The sequence below is a fragment of the Hypomesus nipponensis genome, chromosome 21 (genome assembly GCF_054491055.1).
Source record: "Hypomesus nipponensis isolate SF chromosome 21, ASM5449105v1, whole genome shotgun sequence".
NCBI classification, from domain to species: domain Eukaryota; kingdom Metazoa; phylum Chordata; class Actinopteri; order Osmeriformes; family Osmeridae; genus Hypomesus; species Hypomesus nipponensis.
Window position 1 is genome coordinate 6364748 of NC_140381.1, and position 19842 is coordinate 6384589.

General features: G+C 41.1%; 3 protein-coding genes and 1 long non-coding RNA gene across 8 annotated transcripts; 3 read left to right on the plus strand and 1 right to left on the minus strand.

Annotated features, from left to right (window-relative positions):
• The first annotated feature begins 995 nt into the window (after nucleotides 1-995).
• Nucleotides 996-4425, plus strand: LOC146237647 (uncharacterized). Its single transcript, XM_084685292.1, has 8 exons — nucleotides 996-1161; nucleotides 1756-2071; nucleotides 2332-2530; nucleotides 2652-2697; nucleotides 3118-3209; nucleotides 3495-3605; nucleotides 3861-4137; nucleotides 4216-4425. Exons 1-8 carry the CDS (start codon nucleotides 1075-1077, stop codon nucleotides 4423-4425), a joined length of 1338 nt encoding a protein of 445 aa, XP_084541418.1. The 5' UTR covers nucleotides 996-1074.
• Nucleotides 4156-9731, minus strand: LOC146237648 (uncharacterized). The gene is made up of 15 exons (XM_084685291.1): nucleotides 9683-9731; nucleotides 9278-9360; nucleotides 8843-8896; nucleotides 8450-8525; nucleotides 7888-8138; nucleotides 7702-7782; nucleotides 7446-7519; nucleotides 7222-7355; nucleotides 6783-6980; nucleotides 6608-6694; nucleotides 6073-6326; nucleotides 5659-5787; nucleotides 5362-5502; nucleotides 4946-5057; nucleotides 4156-4742 (listed from the first exon to the last, which is right to left on the minus strand). Exons 4-15 carry the CDS (start codon nucleotides 8490-8492, stop codon nucleotides 4525-4527), a joined length of 1722 nt encoding a protein of 573 aa, XP_084541417.1. The 5' UTR covers nucleotides 8493-8525; nucleotides 8843-8896; nucleotides 9278-9360; nucleotides 9683-9731; the 3' UTR covers nucleotides 4156-4524.
• Nucleotides 9732-11561: 1830 nt separating this feature from the next.
• Nucleotides 11562-17208, plus strand: trim25 (tripartite motif containing 25). 5 transcript variants are annotated; one of them, XM_084685822.1, is made up of 12 exons: nucleotides 11562-11962; nucleotides 12237-12894; nucleotides 13087-13182; nucleotides 13365-13598; nucleotides 13796-13964; nucleotides 14097-14117; nucleotides 14401-14511; nucleotides 14615-14689; nucleotides 14798-14842; nucleotides 15154-15207; nucleotides 15305-15364; nucleotides 15789-17208. In XM_084685822.1, exons 2-12 carry the CDS (start codon nucleotides 12253-12255, stop codon nucleotides 16319-16321), a joined length of 2040 nt encoding a protein of 679 aa, XP_084541948.1. In that variant the 5' UTR covers nucleotides 11562-11962; nucleotides 12237-12252; the 3' UTR covers nucleotides 16322-17208. The 5 variants fall into 5 exon arrangements, with proteins under 5 accessions (XP_084541948.1, XP_084541949.1, XP_084541951.1 ...); XM_084685823.1 differs by having other exon boundaries at nucleotides 14798-14833; XM_084685825.1 differs by having other exon boundaries at nucleotides 12265-12894.
• A 1199-nt stretch (nucleotides 17209-18407) lies between these two features.
• Nucleotides 18408-19629, plus strand: LOC146237650 (uncharacterized). The gene is made up of 3 exons (XR_014740646.1): nucleotides 18408-18513; nucleotides 18676-18908; nucleotides 19110-19629. It is a non-coding gene; the product is annotated as an uncharacterized LOC146237650 (long non-coding RNA).
• The last annotated feature ends 213 nt before the right edge of the window (nucleotides 19630-19842 follow it).

The following is a 19842-nucleotide window of genomic DNA, read 5'->3' on the forward strand; positions in this document are numbered from 1 at the left end:
ACAAGATTTGCAGGAGCAGAAAGCGATTTGCAGGAGCAAAAATAGTTTTGCATCCGTAAAAAAAGTGTTGTATTATGCGAATTATTTTTGACAAACACTTTTTTTTACGGATGCAAACCTTTTTCTGCTCCTGCTAATCTTGTTCTGCTCCTGCTAATCTTGTTCTGCACCTGCAAATCTTGTTCTGCTCCTGCTAATCATGTTCTGCTCCTGCTAATCTGTTCTGCTCCTGCGAATCGTGTTCTGCTCCTGCGAATCGTTTTCTGCTCCTGCAAATCTTTTGCCGTGTCAAAATCGGGTCAAAAAGGTGTCCTATCAGCACGTTGCTTGTTGAGTAGCCAATCATAATGCTGCTCACCAACCATCCAATAATGGGGCAAAAGATTCTAGCGCGGCGCCAAGTTCTCTGATTCAACATGGAGGAGCCTGAGGCGAATGCATTAGTGACACAGGTGGGTTAATTACAGGTTAATTACATCACGGAACATGCCAATAAAGTTGTATGGTTAGCTACATACAACTTAAGACACCTTTGCGGGCATCCCAGAGTTTCATATTTAGTTCATGTGGTCGCTGCTAATGTCAACACTTACTAATGGGAAGAAAAGGGTCAAACTAGTAGGCTAACCTAGCTTAAGGTTGACTAGGTTCAGTTTCCAATCTGAATAATTATAAGTGGTCACAAGTTGGAAAAAAAGGTAGCATGGGATACTTTATGCGACCATTAAATAAACTGTTCTAGTGGAGTTTGTGGGCTCAAAAGCGTAGCCTTTTGAACTCGGATTGGAATCAGATGCATGTGTGGTTGTCTGTCGCATATATTGCGGCCTTCCGAAATATTCTTGTTGCAATTGACTTTACTGGTAAATGTAGCGAAACACTGGTGGTGGCGATGCATTTTACAATGGAAAGAGCTTTTAAGAGTTTACAATTTGCGTAGGGTGTAGGCTCTTATACAAAAATGGTTCATTGTATAAATAAATGAATGTATTTTCTTTACAACTTTGTCAGGTGGGAAGTCATCTTCTTAACAGACTGCAGTTGAGATTGGAGCAGGCCTCTCAACGACAGCCCATGGACCTGGATTATTTAGAGTTCATTTGTTCGAGTGAAATGACTCTAATAACTTCACTCTCTGCCCACATACACTTTCCACAGGAGGTAGATTTCATAGTCTTTGTTCGATGTGGTGTGATAATATCATAGCCTTGCAGAAATAGACAACACTTTAAACTGCATTTTCAGACAATCCAGGAACAGCATGTTTACCTAACCATGTCTTTCCTTTTGAGTAAATATAGCTGTAATTAATGTCTTTTTTTTGCTGAATTGTGCCATCCTCAACTCTGATCAATTATAACAAGGGCCATCAGGCTTTTGAATGAACACTGATATGGACATTGATACACTGTCGACACTTAGTCACTTTACACACTGTCACTTTCAGCTACTGGTTGGATCAGCAATATTGCACTAATTGTATTTAACACTTGTCTTAGGTTGTATATTATATGTATATTAAAGATTTATTATACCGTTTTGTATATTATTTTGTATATTAGGTTTATTTTATATTTTGGCTTATCAAGGTGTAATCTATGTAGTAGTAGTTATGAATTGACAAAATAAGTTACTCAAATCAAACGTTTGACCTTATTGATAAGCCTAAGATTAATAACAATGCTTCCGTTTGACATAAAAGGACAACTGTTTCACTCTGATGAATGCGGCTCATTGACAAAATACTATTTTTAGGTACTTGAAGGTCTTGTAGAGCTGGTCACCCTCATCAGCAGTGAAATAGATGGGAGAAGAACAGCAGTTGTGGTTGACAAGACTGTTGGAGAAAGGGGGCGTCCAAAGCTGGTCATTTCAAAAGACCACCTCCAGGACATGCTAGACATGGACTTGCCTGTCCCCTCTATATCCAAACTGTTTGGCGCATCAATTAAGACAATAAGGCGTAGGATGCAAGAGTGGGGCCTCTCCGTAAGGGAGGGCTACAGTAAAATGACTGATGACGAGCTTGACAACTTGATCTCTGCAATCAAGGAAGACTCCCCAAATTTAGGTAGGTGTTTTTACAGCAACAACTTTTGTAAATATTTTCTGTGGGGAATTTCATACATTTGTCCTTGGCTTTAAAGACGGCTGCTGAGTCATGCCAGTATTTAGAAAAGGGACATTTAACTACTGTAGGATAATATTTGGATTTAGTAACCCTAAGAACATGTCAAAAGCCTAAATTATTTAATTAAACATGAGCTTATCCCAAACTATTCCTCTAATAAAATGTATTTAATAACAATCTTTTTCACTGTCTTCGCATAGGTCACAGGATGGTAAAGGGACGTCTCAAGGCTTTAGGCCATAGAGTTCAGTGGGCCAGAGTATGGGAGTCAATGCACCGCGTTGATAGTCTAGGTATATTGGAGAGAATGAGCAGCCTTGGGTGTGTTGTAAGAAGAACCTACAGCGTTCCAGCTCCTCTCTCACTCCTGCATATTGATACCAACCACAAGTTGATCAGGTAAACTGTGTGTGTTTGAGTGTGTATTTATATGTGTGTGTAAAGAGCGTCAATGCTATTTATACCTACTGGAAGAATGAGGCGCTAAATTAATACATTAAACAATGAATTTGTTTTTCAGATATGGTGTGGTAATCTTTGGTGGAATAGACGGATTTTCAAGAAAGGTTAGAACACCCATGGAATTTTACAGCAATGTCATTGTTTAAGTATGTTGATTGACACTATAAGCGCAGAATAGGTGTCACGACCCCAGTGAACAGGGGTAAGAAAATAATTGTGTATAGACTGGTAAGCGCAATTATTATGTCATGACACATGATGGAAACATGTTTATGTGAAAAATGCAAATATGTTCACTAAACCGGATAAACATCACTAATAAATGCATTTAGCGTTCACATGTCGGCAAAACAAATGATATATGATTTTGAGAATCAGAATGGAATGTTAGAACTTGACTTGAGTAAAGTACTCGGCTCTGCGCACCTTGTGTTAAGCAACACACACATATGGGCCAGTATTTAATTAGTTGATGGCTCATTTAAGTGATGTTTATGTTTCCAACTTTTAACTTTCCACAATAGATCCTGTACCTACAAGCAGCCAACAACAACAAGGCGGCAACAGCTCTTGAGTTCTTCCTTGAGGCTGTACACAAACATGGTTTACCATCTAGGTAACAAGCTTTTAAAAAAAGGTTTACATGTAAACATGTAACCATGGGGTTTATTGTGTCCCACAAAGAATGTTTTAGATATGCCCACAAAGAATGTTTTAGATCTCATACTACACCCTCTTGTTTGTAGTAACAATCTTAAACTGTGGGTTATCAACAGTGAAATCATTTTTAGGGCTAGAACAGTAATAATTAATTAATCATATTATTATTAATAATAATTGCGTAAGTGATAAGCAATTTTCAAAATTATTTGAAATGTTAACATCTGTATGGGTTGTCAAGGGTGAGAGGCGACCAAGGTGTGGAAAACGTAGACATTGCCAGACATATGTTTGACATTCGTGGCTGTGGAAGAGGAAGCTTCATCTCAGGGAAAAGCGTACATAACCAAAGGTAATAATGATGTATGCTTGTATTGTCTGTAATGTTTTGCTGGTGTATAGCTTAATTTTTACAGCTGTTAATGATGGTGTTGATGAGTTATATACTAAAATGTATTAGTTGTAAACTTTGTAAAAAAAAAATCAGAATAATTTCAGAATCAGAAATACCCATTATTATGCCATCCATCCAAACATTGCAAATCAAATGTGGGAGTCTCCGCTGGTTCCCATCCCTACTTGATTTCGTTGATTTTCTGTCTTTCAGGATAGAGCGCCTGTGGCGTGATGTTTGGAATGTCGTTTCAAGCATCTATTACAATCTGCTCCACAGCCTTGAGGAGGATGACCTTCTCGACCCATCAAATTGCACACACCTCTTCTGTGCGCAGTATGTGTTTCTGCCCCGAATTCAGGAAGATCTTGACACATTCACAGATGCCTGGGATAACCATTCAATCCGCACTGAAAGGAATCTCACCCCTAACCAGCTGTGGGAGATTGGGAAGATCCAGAGCCCTGTTGAGCCTCCAGACAATGTTGAGGTAAAGAAGAAGACCATGTGAAATGAAAAGTAGTTTTATTCAGAGAATCCAATGTTATTAATCATTACACTATTACAGGGGGTCCATTTTCCAGACATGGAAATGACCGAAACCGACCTAATCGGAGTACGGGTGCCTGAACTGGCATCTCCCTTGAGCACTGAAGAACTGGAAGTACTGAATGAACTTTTAAATCCCACTGCTCCATCTCAGTGTTTTGGGGCAGACATTTATGGTGCTGTACTCAACTACGTAGAGAGTGTCCTTGAATCAAGACAGGGAGTGTAAGGCACACTAAAATTTCAGAACTGATTTAGTCATGTAAAATAAAAATAATGCCAATGCCTTGCCAATGCCTTGTAGTGCATGTGTAGTGACTAGCTGTGTCTAAATAAGACCAAATCCTGTAACACATGTTGCAATGCAGCTCTCTACATGCTTAGAAAACTCCTCATAGTTGTTGAAGTGCCCAGGCACATGTAAAGTTCCAAAACATGTGGAAGACCTTAGGTACTCCCCCTTCCCAACTTTAACCTCCATCTTGCCAGTAGGGATTTCCCACCCTACCCAAAACTTTGTCAGCTGTCCGAGGTGGAATGGAGAAGCTGCATTCAAAGACAAAAACAAAATAATTGTAACGTATGTCCTTAAAGATCATCTGTGTTTTACTCATTTACCATGACAGTATTAACAGATGTTACAATGCAAAAACAATCACCTAGTGTTTGTAATAAAAACTAATTGTAAACTGTGGCTCTACCACAAATACTGAAATTGTCACTTTACATGTTTGTCATTGGACTGATACCTGTCTCGATAAACGTCCTCAAGAATCCAGCAGTCTGGTTCTGGATGCTGAGTGGGTAGGAATCTTCATCATCGCTGTCTTCCTCTGGCCAGACAATTTGACTTAAGATTGCCTAATGGGATAAAAAATAAAGCTAAATATTAGGGGTTTCTTTATGTTTCAGGTGATGTCGGACAATTAATGTGCCATGTACGACTATTTCTATGGTGTGACTTATTATATAGACAATTTCAGGATTTTCTGGAACCAATATGAAAATGTCATGTTTAACAATAATCCATATGGGGAGGCCCAATTTGGCCAGCTCAAGCAAGGGCACATACTACCAAAACACTGGCCAATGTGTTTGCATTAATGGCATGAGAACAAGTTCAGTAACTAAAACTAACCATAAGTCTTAAATTGGCAGTGTTTACCTGGGCAGTGGGCAACATTTGTGCATGCCGAGGGAAAACAATCTGGGCTGTTTCTGGCTTTTCTTCAAGCAATGTCCACATCTTCGTGTTCTTGAGTCCCTTTTTTATTTGTTTGATCTGTTTTGTTCTTCGTCCAATCACCTAGAGTTAAAGAAATTGACTTAATTAAATTGTGGATGTTGAAGGGCTGCAGTAACAGTACACTGTGTATGCTTACAGCGTAAGGGAAGCATTGATTTGACTGAGCATTACTCACACAAAATGTAATAGTGGGATGACTATCAGGTATAATCTCACCGCATGTTGCATCAGTTGTTGGAACAGCCATCTGCGATTTGCCTTGTTTACAGCAGGTAGGTCCCAGGAAAAGGCAAGATTGTTGATTTCATTCCTCTGCTGGTCACACAGGACTTCATCTCCATCAAGCTTAAAAGCCAACATAACAATGGTTAACCAAACTAAATGTAGTTTTATATGTCATCTTCAACACTAACATATTAATTCCAACTGACACCTGTGCAATATATCTAAGCGCCCCAGTGGTTCCGGACTAATGCACGCACTGTGTTGACTGGGGCTTCACTGCGGCGTTTACTGCATGTCACTGTCTCTCTTCCCACATTTCCTGCCCTCTCCAAACACAATCTACAATGAAATGCTAAAAGGCTGAAATGTTATCCAAACCCCCACCCCTCCAAATAATATTATTACCATGCCAATAGTTTCCCGAAGGTCCAGCTCTGCCACATCAGCAAGGGTAATTGTGGCAGTATCCACATTTCCATGGAGCAACATGTGAATTATTGCTTCACTGACTCCGTAAAGTGAAGGGCCACTGTGCAAGAAAGAATGCCCAATCATCCTTCCAGCAATTACAAAGAGGTCACTCTCTAGCAGGACCTGGGAGGTGGAGGGGACGAGGTGGTCTTGTTCTCCTTCAAAAAGGAGAGTGATGTTGGTTGTATCTATGAATTATAAAAAAAAAATGAAGGTAAATGAGAAAGATAAAGTATTACCTTTAATCATAGCCATTGTCATGTTAGACATTGATGCTGTCAAGCATTAATCTTACTTGCTTGGCAATTAAACTTGAACCAAGTGCAAGGTTTCAAAACCAACACTCCCTTCAGTCCCCGTGAAATCAAATGACTAATTACAGATCTGATCAGTGAACCTCTTTTGGTATACAAATGGCCCAAAAAACATCCATGTTTCACAAAGTCTCATTTCACCATCATGGACATACCACTGTTTATGTTGAATCCATGCTGCAGTCTAGACATTGCCAAGCTAAGGAAGTGTCTTTGGACTCCAACTCCAACAGCTGCATCACCTAAGAATGACAACACAAATATTACCCAATATTCATGCATACACTGTATGTTACATTATAACAGATTTAAGTTCCATAACATCATTACCGTGTAAAATGCAGTGGAGAGGGCAAGCCCAGTCAAGTTCTGGGCTTTTGTAGAAGGCTAGTATTTGCCTACTTTGGGATACTTGGTCCTCTCGGATGTCCAAGTTTGCCCGGATTGGGGGTTCCATCTCCTTTTGTTGCAAAATCTCTCTTTTGAAGAGGGTCACTGCTGCTTGGGGGCAAAGGATGTTTTTCCAAACTATAATAAAGCAAAAAACAAAAGGATCTGAGACAAAAAGGATTTAAGAAAATTTGTTTCTTATTGATTTACTGTGTCTGTACATTAGGTTCAACATTTGGAAACAATGTTGGGCTTTGTCATGTGCATTATGCTTAGCACTTAGACGCATTTTTAATTAGCATTTTGAAAACTACAATATTTAAGTTTCAAAATTCTATAAGTGAACTGGAATTTTATTTTTAGGGTTACGATTACCTACCTCCATGTGTGTCCAAATCCCTTATCTCAGCATCAAGATCAGGAGTTGAAATGCTGCCATGCATTTCCTGACTGCGTTGTGGTCTAGCTCTGAAGTCTGGACTGCTAGATGAACTTGGCAGATTCTCAGGTGTACTTGAATCAAATGGATTTCAGTTTATAGATGATTTGACCGGTGTGCAGGTTCTAATTTTAATTTGTAGTTTTTCAAATACATTTTATTACCTTTCACCACATGAACTGGCATGATAGGGCAAGAGAACGGCAGGATACTGGCCACCACAAACTGGACAGGTAGACTGGACAGAAAACTTAAACATTCTTCACAAACACAATACCATAGATCTGTAGGCATAGTCAGTCATATCACTGTGATAAGTGAGCAAGGGTATTAATTAAAAGGGTATTAAAGTACAGTTTGTTTTCTTCAGAATGTTTAATGTGTGGATATACTGAGTTATCAAATTGACTGTCCTCTAACCTGGACTTGATCTTCGATGTTAACATCTTGTTCTTGTTGCATCTCCATGTCACCTTCCTGGAGCTGTTCAGGGGCATATTCCTGGCAATGCATGTGAGATTCAGTACACAAATTGAATCAATTTAAATGATGTTGGATCCCAGCTGTTTTAAGTTTAGGTGGAGGATTAACGGTGGAATTACTTACATGTCTACAAGTTTCAATGTGAATGACAAGCAATGGAAGGGGCATAGCTATCCCACAAGTCTTGCAGCATGACTTTGGCATTTTGCTGAACTGTGCAGCATGAGGAGGAAGAGGTGCAGTGTCTAATTTCTCCTGAAGAGGGACAATATAGAGTAGCTGTTTGCCATTGTTTGAGCTCAACTTGAGCGTCTTTACTGTGTACCCTTCAGCGCCTTGGGCCACCACAGAAAGGTTTCTTTGTCCAGTACCACCTTTAAACAGAAAATACATGATGTATCATCAAGAAAAGGATAAGACATATGACAGCTTTTTAGGAGGAAGATATTAAATTACTTAACACTTTTGTGCAAGTGTGTATTTTGAAGACTTTGGCTTTGTCCCAACACCCAGACTTGTGAAACATGCATTCAAGACCTCATGCTACAGAGGGTGGACGGCTGTCCCATTTATGAAAACGCAGGTGAGTTAAATGCATCCTTCGTATTTTATTCTTTCCCCCTGCACAAACATATGGTTTGTTGGATATTAATTAATAAACCACAAACACAGCAATACTCCATACCTGTCGCTTTGTACAGCAGCCAACCACCCGTTAGTTCCCTCATTTTCGGGTATTCTTCAGTGAGGACTCTGGTAATCTAGATCCAGAAAATTATTAAATTAGTATTCTTTGTAATGCATCCTCCACTTCATTTTCAGTTTTGGACAAACCCAAACTATTCTATTAAGAGGTGATTGTGCTCCTAAATTCGAATTATTACTTTTGCAGACATCTCTCACATAAGGTATTGATATAGTAGGAACCCCTTGGACCATTTACATTTACCAAATATATATTTTGACACCATTGTGCCAAAACCATTTTGAGACATCCCAACCTGCACCAACTAATTTCAGGGAGGTTACTGCACACACCCCTTTTCAACATTTGAAGTGAAATACTGACATGCAATACCTCTTCGTGATCAGCATTCTCAATAATGCAAATCGAACGCCTTCCAAGTCCTGCCTGCAGAAGATTTGTCTCCGTTTTAGGAGTTTTACTAGTGCTCTCGGGCAACAAACAAAAGGTCAGCTGACACTGTCTGCAAGCCGGAATTATGACACTGGGGCTTGGAAAAGGCCTCTTTCCTCTACTCTTCCTCCCTTGATAGAATGCTGGAAATGATCTAACAAACAAATTAAAACTGGCTGTATAAAAAAATACAATCATACAAATATACAAAAATCATCCTAGAAAGGTCAAAAACTATTTAAAGGGAGAAATTCAGTTGAATTACAGTGATAGCCTATGTATTGGTGAGGGTCTAACATTAGGGTGTACAAACCCTTCAACATTATTAACATTGGATTGTTCCAACCCTGGACACTGTACATGTCACTATCATACCTTTGCATATCTCTCTGAACCGAATTTGGGGCTGGTATTGAAGACGCCTGCTGTTGGGCTGGTATCTGGAGGCGCACTGGTGGCTGGAGCATAAAGAGTACTTCTATTCCACTGCAACAGTAACTCGTACACAATATTGGATTTAACTATATACCTAACCAAACCAGTGGCAACGACAGTGAAAACTGACAAAAGCGAGTTAACTTAAGTACAGTCAGCCTCAGAGTTGAGCCGGTATGCATGTGCGGGGGAAAAGTGAAAACACGCGATAAAGATATGAAATGTAATTTTAAAAAATCGCACAAACTAGCTCAGATGAAAATACAATACGTGTTTCCTGCCTTGTTGAACCTGTTAAAATGAACAACAATAATAAGCAATAAATCAAATATACTTGTGCCATACCCTTATGTCTCTTCGGGATGTAGTGCCTGCTTGTGGCGCACGTGCTACTAGCCCTTTAGCCTGTGTACTAGAAACGAGGTCCACAAAGCTGCGAACAGCTTTCTCCACCAAGGAGTTCTGGTCCTGCAAGACACACTGTGTTTTTTTCTCTGTATCCATTGTAAAATGCATCGCCACCACCAGTGTTTCGCTACATTTACCAGTAAAGTCAATTGCAACAAGAATATTTCGGAAGGCCGCAATATATGCGACAGACAACCACACATGCATCTGATTCCAATCCGAGTTCAAAAGGCTACGCTTTTGAGCCCACAAACTCCACTAGAACAGTTTATTTAATGGTCGCATTAAGTATCCCATGCTACCTTTTTTTCCAACTTGTGACCACTTATAATTATTCAGATTGGAAACTGAACCTAGTCAACCTTAAGCTAGGTTAGCCTACTAGTTTGACCCTTTTCTTCCCATTAGTAAGTGTTGACATTAGCAGCGACCACATGAACTAAATATGGAACTTAACAAACTCTGGGATGCCCGCAAAGGTGTCTTAAGTTGTATGTAGCTAACCATACAACTTTATTGGCATGTTCCGTGATGTAATTAACCTGTAATTAACCCACCTGTGTCACTGATGCATTCGCCTCAGGCTCCTCCATGTTGAATCAGAGAACTTGGCGCCGCGCTAGAATCTTTTGCCCCATTATTGGATGGTTGGTGAGCAGCATTATGATTGGCTACTCAACAAGCAACGTGCTGATAGGACACCTTTTTGACCCGATTTTGACACGGCAAAAGATTTGCAGGAGCAGAAAACGATTCGCAGGAGCAGAACACGATTCGCAGGAGCAGAACAGATTAGCAGGAGCAGAACATGATTAGCAGGAGCAGAACAAGATTTGCAGGTGCAGAACAAGATTAGCAGGAGCAGAACAAGATTAGCAGGAGCAGAAAAAGGTTTGCATCCGTAAAAAAAAGTGTTTGTCAAAAATAATTCGCATAATACAACACTTTTTTTACGGATGCAAAACTATTTTTGCTCCTGCAAATCGCTTTCTGCTCCTGCAAATCTTGTTCTGCTCCTGCTAATCTTGTTCTGCTCCTGCTAATCTTTTTCTGCTCCTGCAAATTATTATTGACCCTAATTTGACTCCATAGATAACGTGCTCACGAAGCGGTATCGACCTTTCGAAACAAGTGGTACCCATACAAACGTGTCGAGCGTGGCTTCAAATGTGCAAAAACCACGTGATCAGAGTCGAAGTGTCGAAGTGGTCCGAAGCATCGGACGTCCGAAGCATAGACATAGGCCTACGGACGCTACATAATACATTCATTGATAGAGCCAGAGATACAGATAGATTGCCAGATCTAGATAGACAGAGATAGATACAGATATGAGATCGTACACAAGCACATAGCCTACATATTTCTCTAGTTTGACCAGCCTTCAAATGTGGTCATCCCTTTCAGGGTTGCAAAAGCATGTTCCAAAAACGTAACCGCTTGCTTACATTATCATATAATAATGTATTCATTTAGCATATACTTCCACTAAAACGGGGTGAGCAGATGCGATCTCACTTTGTCTGACTGAGAGGCTGCGCTCTTACCACAATCAATACTCAGTTGAGCACTTTGTGTAATTAATGTTATAAGAGAACCTAAAAATAAATGTTATAAACGTAAAGTAGCAAAGACGTTACGTTGTTTATAATACAACAATATATATGTAAACATATTTTTGACACTTGCAAATCAAAACATTTGTCACAAAACCTTTATTTATTAAACTGTCGATGACGATTGTGAGACTGACGTCTCGAGGACTTGACGTCACTTGATTCCTTCCTTCACTCTATACAGTCGCCATACCGTAAACTGACCAGCAGGTGTCACTATGGAGAAGATGTGTCGAACGCTTCGAAAAAGCGATACTTTTTCGAGACAATTGTGTCAAATAGCTCGTTGCTTCGAAAAGCTTCGTTTCTCCCATCACTACTTTTAGTTCGGTGGGTTTAAAGTCTTTACTGAGTATCACTGAGAGTAGCCTACAATCTCAAATGAGTTAATTTGTCACAAGAAAAGTCGCAATTTCTCTCTATGGTTGACTGGCTCCACCCATTTGGCTTGGAGGTGAACACCCATTATGCGCACAGAGTGTAACTTATTCAGCGATCAACTGATTATTGGTTGGGAACGATACACCTGTCCTGTGCTGAGGCTTGAAACTGAGTTTGCGGTCTGGTAACGCCAACTAACGAGGAGATCCATCCAACTGAAGTAAGTTAATTTTTGATTACTAGACAAATGAATAATAGTCCTGCATAGAACATCGGTAGGGTAAACGTAGCTACATTTGGTGATTAAAATATGTCCTATAGGAATTAGACAAATAAATGCCCAGGAGAATCTACCCATGTCCACTATAATCCACCAATTCATTGAACACTTTCCGCACCGCGGAATTATTGATAATCTATAGTTAGGCCTACGTGTAATTTTTCTGCCGAGATCGAACAGGCCTAATTTAAGTTTCGTTTTCTTGCTCTCTAAGTTTCGTTTCTCCTCCCATGGTGACGCAGCACTTGGCAGCACAACTCTGTTACGGATCCGCCATGGCCGAGGAAATGACTTCTCTCATGAGTCTAGAAGATGAACTGACATGTAGCATCTGCCTCTGTCCATTTGACTGTCCGGTGACAACACCTTGCGGACACAACTTCTGTCAAGATTGCCTCTTCACCACTTGGAAAGAAAATTACAGCTGTCCGCAATGCAGGACTCACTTTTCGACCAAACCAGAGCTGAAAAAGAACACGGTGCTCAGCACCGTCATGGATACGTTCAAACTGAGGGCACTGATGAGTGATTCCAGCGTTACTGTGAAGGAAGCAATGAAGCCTGAAGAGCCTAACCCCGACTATGTCGTCTGTGATACCTGTATGCTGGCCAAAGCAGTAAAAACCTGCCTCACGTGCATGGCGTCCTTTTGTGAGGACCATGTAAGACCGCACAAGGAGAATCCGATATTTGGCACGCATCAGCTGAGCGACCCGCTTGGAGACCTCCGCGAGCGCATCTGCACCGACCACCACAAGCTGATGGAGTTCTACTGCATCCAGCATCGCCGCTGTATTTGTAGCGTCTGTCTGCAGCAGGTGCACAAGGGGTGTCAGTTCTCCACCCCCGACGAACAACGAGCTTTGCAAGAGGTCTGCGACGTTTGTTTAGACTACTTGTTAACTCATTTATTATGTGCAAGGGCGGGTGCATTTTAAGGCCGTCATTCACTATTGTCAATATCAACCCTAGCTGCCACTCCTACATTGAGGGCTGGGCATTGTTTTTAACTTAACATTCTTGAGTCTGAGTCATATTCCTTGCTTGTGTCTTTTTTTTCCAAGACTGACATGAAAAACAAATTAGGCATGCTGGACGGAAAAATTGAGAAGAACCGAAGTGTCATTTCTGAGATGAGGAGTCAACAGAGCAAGCTGAAGGTCAGACCAGTTGTAGACCAGACCAAAGCTGGCTACAGATAAAAGTTGATAAAAATGTAACATTTGGTAGAACATCGTAGTAAAAAAAAAAATATCTATATAAGATTTGTACAAGATTTGTAATTGTATTGGTGTCTACGAACACCACATACCCAATTCACGTCTGAGTCTTTGTTTTCCAGGACGCCGCATCTAGCAAGAAGAAGGTTCTGGAAGGTGAGTACCGGCAGATACGGGAGATGCTGGACCGGGAGGAGCGGGAGGCCCTGAACACGGTAGACCGCGATCAGGAGAGCGGTCAGACCAAGCTGCAGGTTCTCATGAAGAGGTTTGACCAGAACATCGATAAGATGAGTGGAGCCAGAGATGACATCAACAACCTCCTTTGCCAGTCTGAGAGCCTGGCCTTTCTACAGGTGAAAGACGGTTTCAACATACAGTAGTTGATGTAGGGAAAACTGAACTCAACTGGGTCAGAGGAATGCTTTTAGGAAACAACCTGGATAGGTACTTTGCTCTATGAAAGTGCATTCATATCTGAAAAAATGTATTTGGATATGTGTCCCCGCTAACTGACTCTAGTTTCATCTGCTGTCGGCTTCCTCTAATTCAGGCTTCAGTGGATCTTCCCTCCCAGGCGGCTTTTGACCCCTACACACCACGGGTGAACCTGGACTCTAAGGCTGTTGCTGCATCACAGGCCTTTGCAGCAGTCCTGAGGGAGCATCTGGTCCACATATTCAACCAACCTGTGGAAGCTAGGCTGCAGATACTAAGACCAGGTCTCTGATCTATCTCACTGTTTGTGCTTGCATTTGTTACCAAGCATACCATTGTATGCTTTTTGTTGGACAGTTAGAGTTGTTAGTGACTTATGTGTTTGGCATGTATTGTAATATCCTATTTCATTACAGAACTTAGCATGGGCATGCGAGGTACGTTGAGTCAAGAGTGACAGACTAGCAATAAAATGGATCAATCAAATAATCATCATAATGCAGGGCTTTGGTTCTTAAATTGGGTTGTGGTACTGAACTAAAATGATTTCAATCCAAGGGTAGTGAAATGAAAATCTATGATTCAATAAATGTGATGTATAAATTAGGCAGTATGTGTACACAGATCATTTATTGCGATTTTCATGATTTAAGAGACATTCCATCTTTCAGAAATGCTTCGAGCTTCATTATAATCCTCCTCTGAATCTCTTTGTTTCAGGGGAGAGCACCTTTGTACCGCCGCTGATATCAAATCCTCCACCAATGTTTACTGACTTCCGGAACCCACAAACCGTCCCGTTGTCTGAGCACGGCAGGGGGCCAATATTTGGTTGGGATTGCGTCATTCTTACCCATATACAAACTACTTCACAATGAAAGGGGGGTGGGGGGGTGTATCAAGTTGGACTAAAACGATGGTCTTTGTTTTTTAGGACGAGCAGAAGGTACTCAGAGGCCCCCCAGATCTCACAGCCCAGGAGCTGCTCTTAGAGCAGGCCAGAAAAAGAGTATGAAACCTCATATCATCTCATGCGAAACCTCCTTCATTATTCCTTTAACACCGTGACATATTCCCGGTGCGTATTCATGTCTAACAAAGTTCATTCTGATTTCAGAGCCTGATAAGAAAACGGATTCAAAGGACCAGAGAAGTGGTGACAGTAAATCGTTTACACTTTTAATATTCAGATTATTCACTTTCATATCTTATATCATGACAATTTGGGAGACTTTTGTAATTGGAATAATGGATTTAGTTACATCACTGGTTTTAAACCCATGTCCATAAAAAGCAAACATTCACAGACCCCATGATATGTTACATGACCGATGTCTTGCGGAAGCTAGCGTGGGAATGTCACGTGTTTGCATTTTAATAAATACGGTCATATTGTAAAGAGTACCTATAATTGCAGGCACTTTATTACAAGGTTTTAAGAGACTAAGTAGTTATTGTATAATTTTTTTTAAGAAACAAAAAAGCAGCCCTCCCAGTCTACACCAACACCGAAGGAGCGCCCAAAAGGTACCTGTGAAGAACCTCAGAACAAGGACAAGCCCAGTAAAACTTTGTTTACTTAGACTTAGAACAATCTTTACATTTTCCTGTTTTCCGGTTCCAGAGCCTTCGAAGATGCCTCCAAATATCACCTCGGTTGCAAAAAGACACGACCTTCTGCAATGCAAGTTCACAAACGTTGATAACAATGCTATTTCCCTTGTACATCAATGTTCTTTACTGTATATCTAGATGGAATATATTTTTCGAAATCATGTGTGTGTATATCTAGATGGAATATATTTGTAGAAGTCATGTGTCTATATCTAGATGGAATATATTTTTCGAAATCATGTGTGTGTATATCTAGATGGAATATATTTGTAGAAGTCATGTGTCTATATCTAGATGGAATATATTTGTAGAAATCATGTGTGTGTATCTAGATGGAATATATTTGTAGAAGTCATGTGTCTATATCTAGATGGAATATATTTGTAGAAATCATGTGTGTGTATCTAGATGGAATATATTTGTAGAAGTCATGTGTCTATATCTAGATGGAATATATTTGTAGAAATCATGTGTGTGTTTGTGTATATCCTTAGATGGCACGGTCCTCACCCTGGACGGCAAGACGGCCCATAAGCGCGTCTGCCTCAGCGAGAACTTCACTGTGGCCACTGTGTCGGACGAGCCCAACGCCTACCCCGACTGCCCCGCCCGCTTCTCTGTCTGCTCCCAGGTGCTGTGCACCAAAGGCTTCTCTAGGGGGCGTCACTACTGGGAGGTCAAGATGAGCAGCAACAACTTTGTCGGCCTAGGCCTGGCTTACAACAGCATTGACCGCAAGGGTCCCGCTAGCCGGCTAGGCCGGAACGCCCAGTCGTGGTGCGTCGAGTGGTTCAAAGTCAAGCTGTCAGCCTGGCACGCTAGCAGCGAGACCGTGTTGGTCAATCCTAATCCTAGACGCGTTGGCGTGCTACTGGATTGCGAGGAGGGGACGGCTACGTTCTACAACGTGGCAGATAGGGCGACCCCCTTCCACTCGTTTGTGTTCCCCTTTGCGGAGGCGGTGTACCCGGCTTTTTGGATTTTTTCCAATGGCTCGTCTGTTAGCTTGTGTAAACTGCAAGCTTGAGTATCTTGAGGAAACACACAGATGTGCATGCATACACAAATCCGTATGAATGCTCAGATACTGATGTGTGAGTATCAAATAATCCTGTTCGTAAATAAGAATCTTGACCTATCTTCAGATATACAAATCTTACCTCCTGGTGTGTTTATAATCCCAGAGGTTCCTTTTCTTAGTATAATGTAATTGTTACGCAACTCTGCTTTTTACCATTGCCTGGACTTTGGTTCTTTTGTGAGTATCGATTGGAGCATTGCCACTGAGAACGATCGATTGTGCTGCATAATATTAACATCAAATGTTTGGATCACATTCTTTCACATTACATCACCATCACTAAGGTCAATTACAGGTGACAATGGACCCGTCCTGTTCAACATGTCTTAAAAGTATTGTTCAATTTTCCTTTGTTACCTTATTGAAACACTAAGACCTGCTTTGAGAATGGGAACCCATCAGTTCCATCAGGGTGTAGCCACAGAGGTTTGAAGTCTGCATACATGTTCTGTACTTAGTAATCCAAGGGACTTACTGATAAGTGTGTTGCTGTTTACTCTGTCTTTCCTGGCATTGAAATGACAATGTAAAGTTCTGTAAATATTACTGGAAGAAGGGTTCATGATAAACGATTTGTATACATGTAATGGGGTGTATTGTGGGGCACTATGTCCACGGGTTGTGTATTAGGAATTACTGGTTAAGTGTTCCTTTAAGGCTTACCAAAAACAAAAGTGCAGGACATTCAGTTCAACAATGTGCCGTATACTCATTATGAGTGTATTCAAATCAACGCTTGGATGATTTTATGATGTTCACATTAAAGTCTTTATCACTCACTTTATGCTGTTTGGTTTTTGCCATTTTCAATAAATGCTCAATTTCCTCAGTTATCCCTTTCAGTTTTTCTCTGTCTATCCACCCGAATGGGGCTCACTCTTAGCCAACTTGTTCAAATTGTCCAGTAGAAGTGTGGGTGGCTATAATTCTTATATTCTTTCCTGAAAATACCTGCCCCAAAAGGTGTGTGTGTGTGTGTGTGTGTGTGTGTGGTGACATAACTTAACCCCGACTGTGTGGGCATGTCCTAACCGTACATGGAACCAGCTTGACTTGGATTAAACCACCATGGAAGGAACACCATATGAAACCCCTGTTCTAAACAACTTGATTCAGCTTCTCAACCAGGATGGTCTCTGTCCATAAAAAGGGCTCTGATGTGGACTGTTTACGCAGTGTGTGCTTATGTGACAGACAGGGTTAAAGTACATCATTACCAGTAAGATTGGTTTTGAATAACTGGCCGTTTGTGCTTCCTCATTAGGACGTGGTGTGACAATTGGGGATTGTTAACCCATAAAAAGGATCACCAACACAGGGTCTCACGGGTTGAAGAGGCATCTTAAGAAGCACTGCCTTCAATCAGCTTAGGTTAATGGAAGTATATTGCTAACACTGGACTCAATTACAGTTTTATCTGCATTTGAGTTTGTTTTCGTCACCGCGTGAGCAATCAGTCAGCCATTTCCGCTGAAACATAACTCAATCATGACATCCAGCCTAACTGTGGAGAAGGAAACAATGAAGCCTGAAGAGCCTAACCCCGAGTGTGTTGTATGTGATAGGTGTATGGAGGCCAAAGCAGTAAAAACCTGCCTCACGTGCATGGCGTCCTTTTGTGAGGACCATGCAAGACCGCACAAAGAGAATCCGATATTTGGCACGCATCAGCTGAGCGACCCGCTTGGAGACTTCCGCGAGCGCATCTGCACCGACCACCACAAGCTGATGGAGTTCTACTGCACCCAGCATCGCCGCTGTATTTGTAGCATCTGTCTGCAGCAGGTGCACAAGTTGTGTCAGTTCTCCACCCCCGACGAAGAGCGAGTTTGCAAGAGGTCTGTATTTATGAGGTCCAAGGGAGGGTGCATTAAAGCGGATCACTTAAATAAATGGTATCAGAGCCTTTCTTACATTTAGCGATGGGCATTGTTTTTAAAATGCTAACGTCATTGAGTCTGAGTCACTCATTGCAACCCAGACACTTAAATCTTGTCTCATTAACTTTAGCCTTCTTCCTTGCTTGTCTTTTTTTTTAATAGTCTGACATGAAAAACAAACTAGGCATGCTGGATGGAAAAATTGAGAAGAACCAAAATGTCATTTACGAGATGAAGATTCTACAGAGCGAGCTGAAGGTCAGACCAGTTGTAGACCAGACCAAAGCTGGCTACAGATAAACGTTCATAGAAATTAAACATTTGGTAGAACATCATAGTAAATATATATTAGACAGGATTTGTTATTGGCTTCTACGAGCACCACAGACCCGATTCACATCTGAATCTTGGCTTTCCAAGATACCGCATCTAGCAAGAAAAAGGTTCTGGAAGGTGAGTACCGGCAGATCCGGGAGATGCTGGACCGGGAGGAGCGGGAGGCCCTGAACACGGTAGACCGCGATCAGGAGAGCGGTCAGACCAAGCTATAAGGTCTCATGAAGAAGTTTGACCAGAACATCGATAAGATGAGTGGAGCCAGAGATTAAATCAACAACCTCCTTAGCCAGTCTGAGAGCCTGGCCTTTCTACAGGTGAAAGACGGTTTAAACATACAGTAGTTGATGTAGGGCAAAGTTAACTCAACTTTGTCAAAACAGTTTTTAAGAAACAACCTGGATAGGTACTTTACTCTATGAAAGTGCATTCATATCTGAAAAACTTTATTTGGATTTGTGTCCACACTAAATGAGTCCAGTTTCATCTGCTGGCTCTGATCTCTTCCTCTAATTCAGGCTTCAGTGGATCTTCCCTCCCAAGCGACCTTTGACCCCTACACACCACGGGTGAACCTGGACTCAAAGGCTGTTGCTGCATCACAGGACTTCACAGCTATCCTGAAGGAGCATCTGGTCCACATACTTGACCAGCCTGTGGAAGCTAGGCTGCAGATACTTAAGCCAGGTGTGTTTGTGAATATGCCATTGTATGCTTGTGCTAGACTATATTACAATATTGCTATTTCTTATTGTAATACGTAATTCTGCTTGGGCGGGTAAGGTATTTTTAGTGAAGGGTGAGAGACTAACAACGATTGAGTTCAATCAAATGACACAATACAAATCAATGTTGTAGTTTTTGTTTAGGCTGGCAAATCAAGTTGTGGTAAGAATTGAGAAACAGTAAAAAGTAGTAAAAGAGAAATTCTTCAGCTAAATCAGTTTGGGAATGTCCAAAGACAAAGTGTTTTTGTTGAGTATTGATTTGTGCTAATAAATCAAATTGAGTGTTACATAGCAATGTCCAGTAATTGACACAGAATATTTGAATAAAATACTTGTTGTAATCTCATAAATCTCTTTGTCATAGGTGAAAGTCTTGAACCAGATCCTCCTTTTGTATTTGATGAGTGGAAAGAGCTGGGCACACCAAAACAATGCTCTCCTGAACCTAGCAGGGGGCCAACAGTATCAGTATTGCAATTCGTATTGCAATATGGTTCCAAATATGTACAAACATCTTTACCTG